Source organism: Protopterus annectens, chromosome 10.part0 (assembly GCF_019279795.1).
Source record: "Protopterus annectens isolate FY-2018-M chromosome 10.part0, PAN1.0, whole genome shotgun sequence".
Classification (NCBI taxonomy): Eukaryota; Metazoa; Chordata; order Ceratodontiformes; family Protopteridae; genus Protopterus; species Protopterus annectens.
Window position 1 is genome coordinate 767912567 of NC_056744.1, and position 5000 is coordinate 767917566.

General features: G+C 39.1%; 1 protein-coding gene across 1 annotated transcript in view; it reads right to left on the reverse strand.

Moving 5' to 3' along the window:
- The window catches only part of SLC35D1 (solute carrier family 35 member D1), a 467863-nt gene that overhangs the window by 147394 nt on the left and 315469 nt on the right, over positions 1 to 5000 (reverse strand). The window contains exon 11 of the mRNA XM_044086804.1: positions 2769 to 2847. Coding sequence (XP_043942739.1) covers positions 2769 to 2847 — 79 coding nt within the window. The remainder of the gene's footprint in view (positions 1 to 2768; positions 2848 to 5000) is intronic.

A 5000-nucleotide genomic window follows, 5' to 3' on the forward strand; every position in this document is an offset into this window, starting at 1 on the left:
AATACTAATACTGCAAGTTATCAATTAATATAACAACCAGAGCCAAAATGACACTTCACATGTAATGAAATATTTGCCAGGTAGCACCTGTCGGACTTAAAACGATGTGAAGTAACTACAGATGCCATGGGTTGCTCATTGTTTTACTAGCAAGGTTACAGCTAGTAGGGGAAGTAATTTAGTATCTGGGAGAAAAGACAAACTACTCCAGAAATTTATCTGGAAGACACACCTATCTCTGTCCAATATGACATTTTAAAGAATGCACTGCAGTAAAGGATCCTTATGACACTTACCTGTTCATTCTTTAGCCATGCACCCTTGTTAACAATTACCATGAGTATACCCTCAACTTCTTTATCCAATGCACAAGTAAACGATGCACACGCCAGCAGTATAGTTCTAACCTGTGCTGCAGTTTGCTATGCACTCTACTCTGTGCTGCAATAGTTAAGAATCTGCCTTGGCACACTGATCAAAAATACAATGTCATGGGATGGAGAGGTAAACCTGGCTGACAATCCCCACTTCATCTTAAAAGTGGGAATATATCTCACTGCGGTACAGAACTGAAACAAATATAGTGTGGCAATGGTCTTCTTGCCTACACAGTAGTACCAAAAGTGTGAGCTCACCATCACTTAGGTTACTATATGGACATTCATCCGATTTTGGCAGTGGTGTGGATGCACAGCACTATGAGACTACTAACCGCCTCTACTAGGGAATTTCAGAATCAGAATGGGGGGGGGTGTAAACATGACTTCAGAAAAGAAGGATGGCCTGAGTAGAAGGTAAGAAGGTGGTTGATCTAAATGATGGACTCCCACAGTGCAGATGTAAATATGTACACCCCACGAAGTTAATAAACTTGGCTTCAACTACTGCATGCTTAACCCAAGTATTGTCTAAGGGTTCAGATCCACCACTACTGCATGGTAAATTCTCACAACTGTGGTAGAAAATGTCTAGCATAAGTAAGATCACAAAGGAAGGAGGGCCCACATTATGTGAATATCATACTGGTGAATAGTTCTGTAAAGGCAGTTAATGGAATGATCAAAAATAACCTGAGAGGGAGGCTTTAAGATTTACTGCCACCATACAAGGTAGAAATTAACAAAGTTAAGTCTGTGCCACATTATTTATTTTACCCCACAAATACTGTGTCCGAGGTACTCCTCTACATAGCAAAAATGCACATGATAAAGAACCTTTTAACAGCAAATTTCTGGCACAGCATGAAAACTAAATATAGACTATGGTTGACTATCATGGTTGTTCTACGTGGAGAAAAAATCTGACAAACATACCTCTCTACCTGCAGAGATTGAACATTGTTACAAAAGATCTTTGAAAAGCAGGTAGATCTAGCCAGAAATATGGACATCTAATTAGCATAAAATATGAATACCAAATGGCACAACTCTTCCTGTTTTCATTATGAATGTGGCATGCTACTCAGGAAAATATTTAAGACAGACAGATGGAAAAAATGATAGAAAATTATAAGCACATTATCAAACAGAATGCAAAATCTGTAGACAAACTGCAAAATTCTACTAATGTCATTTATTTTTGCTTCTGAAAATGGGAGATTCAAGATTTGTGTTTTCTTTAGATCATCAGTGCTACTAGTATGTTGGTCATGTAATGTGGTTTTCGGTGTACCAGAAAGCTTCAAAAATTATTTGCGATGACGGGGATTCAGAAGATTGTTTGAGGCAGTAAATCAGGCCTGAAAATAAGGATGTTCTTCCAAAACAGGGACCATTGAGAGGCCTGCTAACAGATTTACACCTAAGTATGAGGTTTTAAGAGCAGACGCTTAGAAACTGCTTTTGACAACGGTCTTCATGTCAAGATCAATGCCGACACAAAGTGTGGAGATGAAACACAGATTATTCAATGCAGAAACCATAGCTGATTCTGGCCAAATAAAATGAGAAAGCTGCAAGGATCCATTGACTAACTTACAGAAAACAAAAGCATGCTATATGTAAGGCCTATTTTCAACAATTCGTGCTTGCATCCCTGGTGAGGACAAGACCTGCTAGACTTCATTGCTTACCTATGTGAAGGTGTTAAAGGTAGAGACATACAATATAATTCATGAAAATTAGTACATGAAATTAATTTGATGGCTGAACAAAATGCAATACCATATAGAGATTTTCAAGGCTCCGGCTTCAAATAAAATTCCTGGATATTAGCTGCACTTTCAAACTTGAGTGCAACTTTCCAAGTGACACACACTGACATTATTCTGGTTTACAAAAGCAGAAGTTTTTAAAATCTGACATGTAGAACTTTCACACAATGTAAAGTGTGGTACTGCACAGTTTGTAACTGGTTCCAAAGAATCAGAAAATTAACACATTTCCACAACCAGGAACCACAAATTACGTATGTGACATAAATCAAGAAGCAGCGTCAGTATTTAGCTACTATTTAGCTAAATCACTGCATCATTATTCACCACCACCACGCATACGTGCAGGGTTGTAAGGAGAATCCTGGTGGCAAAGCTATGAAAAGGAAGGAATACTTGCTATGTCCAAACAATGCAACTACAGTGATGACTCTTTCCCAGGTAGATACTATCCTGATTTATCATGCAACTGTCACAAAATTTTTCATAAGCTGCACTTTTCAGGATGAGCACAAAAAGTAGCTAACAGCTTTCACCTTCAAGCAGTACATTCACTTCGTGCTTCAGAAGCTACAAAAATAATATTTTAGTACGTGAAAATGCAAGTTTGCCTTACCTTAATACAACCAACTATTGTGGTTGTAAGAGCTGAATTATATTGTGTACATAAAACTGTTGAATACATGAGAACAAATCTGTAACAAAAATGGAAGAAAAATCACTGAATTACACTAAGCTGTGGATCTTAATAAAAAAGCAATAAAAATATAAAATATCTTTTTATTGGTGGGCTGCTTTTCTACATAGCCATTTCTAGCAAAGAAGGTGAAGTGCTCAGAGTGCCATATACCACATATTTTCTTGAAGTGTATGGTACTGGAAAATCATACAGTTCTAAAACTATGATCCATTTCAATCCTCTCTCACCACTGTTTCAAACTGTAACAGTTGCTCTATTCATTTTTAAAGTTTAAGAATTATTAGCTTTATCTCAGTTTGGCATCAGTGCCTAATGTCAGACATACCACTTGCATGTACCAGCTCCATAAAAGTTTAATAAAAACTGTTTTAGGATAAAGGACTATTCTACATCAAGTAATACCAGCCCCACTTTCCCATTCTCATGGGTTTCTGCCAGGTCATAAAATCCAACATCTTTCAAAGGACACCACCACCCGATTCCATGGATCAAATTCAGAAAAAAAATTCAGACAAGTTCACATCTGAGCCACAGTCTTTGAATTACCTAATGAAATGGGATGAAAATACACAGAATCATTGAGATTTCTCTTCCCTTTAAGAATCGCCACTGCAATTGCCTCATTCATTGACTGTGTCAGGACTTCCAACCTGCATAATGTAATTGCATTTACTTATCCTTTGTGGACCAGGTTAGTCACAGTATGCTAGTGGTGTCCATTCAGGGGAGACTGATCCAAGATGGTGTGTGTATATACATACATATATATATATATATACATACATGCATACATACACATATGTATGTATACATACACTAATAAGGGAAATTTGCCCAATGCATCAGGGAATTTACCCTTTTTGAAAGGTGTCATGGGATCTTTTATAGCCACCTGAGCTACCATCAACTCAAGCAGATGAAAACATCATCTCAAGGACAGCACAGTCATGAATGCTGTGTCAGCAATCCAATCACCTAGAATGGGGATAGAACCTACAGCCTTCTGGCCTTCCATCACTGAAGGAGATAAATATCCAGCATACCTCTCAACTGTACAGATTTTCACAGAATGGCCAGATTTTTGCCTCAAATTTTTGATACGTTCCTCAAAAAATTAGAGAGTTTTTGGCAAATCACTGGGATGATCTGAGGACTGAAGTCACTAAATAATAATAAGAAGTTATGTACTCACCATAACGTTCCATCTGAGTAGGTATCTTCATTTGTCTGCAACCTGTGGGATACGGATCCGATCTCGGATCCGAGCCGGCAACTTCTATCATAGCATAGATCCGAGCTCCTAGCTACTCCCCCTTACCCATAATCCCCTGCCTGCCCTAACTGACCTCAGATCAAGTTTGCCCCATAGCACAACAGATAAAAGGTGTCCCAATGGGAACATATGCTAATAACACAAGAACGATCATATCGGTCAGGGGGAAGGAGGGGGGATGGTTGCAGACAAATGAAGATACCTACTCAGATGGAACGTTATGGTGAGTACATAACTTCTTAATCTGAAGTAGGAACTTCATTTGTCAGCAACCTGTGGGACAGAGTCCTCAGCTACCCAAGTCTTGGGTGGCCTTCATGGAAGGATATTCCGGAGCACCGCAGAGCCACAGGGCGCTCTACCTCGGGAAACAATATCTATTTTATAATGGCTGATAAAGGTGTGAGATGAAGCCCAAGTGGCTGCAGAACAAATGTCATCCAGTGGAACCCTAGCTTGAAAGGCCACAGAAGTGGCAACGGCCCTAGTAGAATGAGCATGGACTCTTTGAGGTGCAGGCCTCCCCGAGCTCTGATATGCTAAAAGAGTACAACTCGAGATCCATCGAGAGAAACTTTAGAAACTGATTTTCCGAAATTACTTTTGGCAAAGGAGATAAACAACTGATCAGATTGCCTATGACCAGCAGTTCTATGGATATAAAAACGTAGTTGTCTGTGTATGTCCAAGGAATGTAGCTTGTACTCTCCTTTGTTATGAAAGTTCTTTGTTATGAAAGTTGGGGAAAAACACTGGGAGATTGACGGATTGATTGATGTTCGCTTCTGAAGATACCTTAGGTAGAAAGGACGGGTTGATTCTGAGGTAAACCCTATCCGGGTGAAAAAACAGATATGGTGGTTTGACACAAAGGG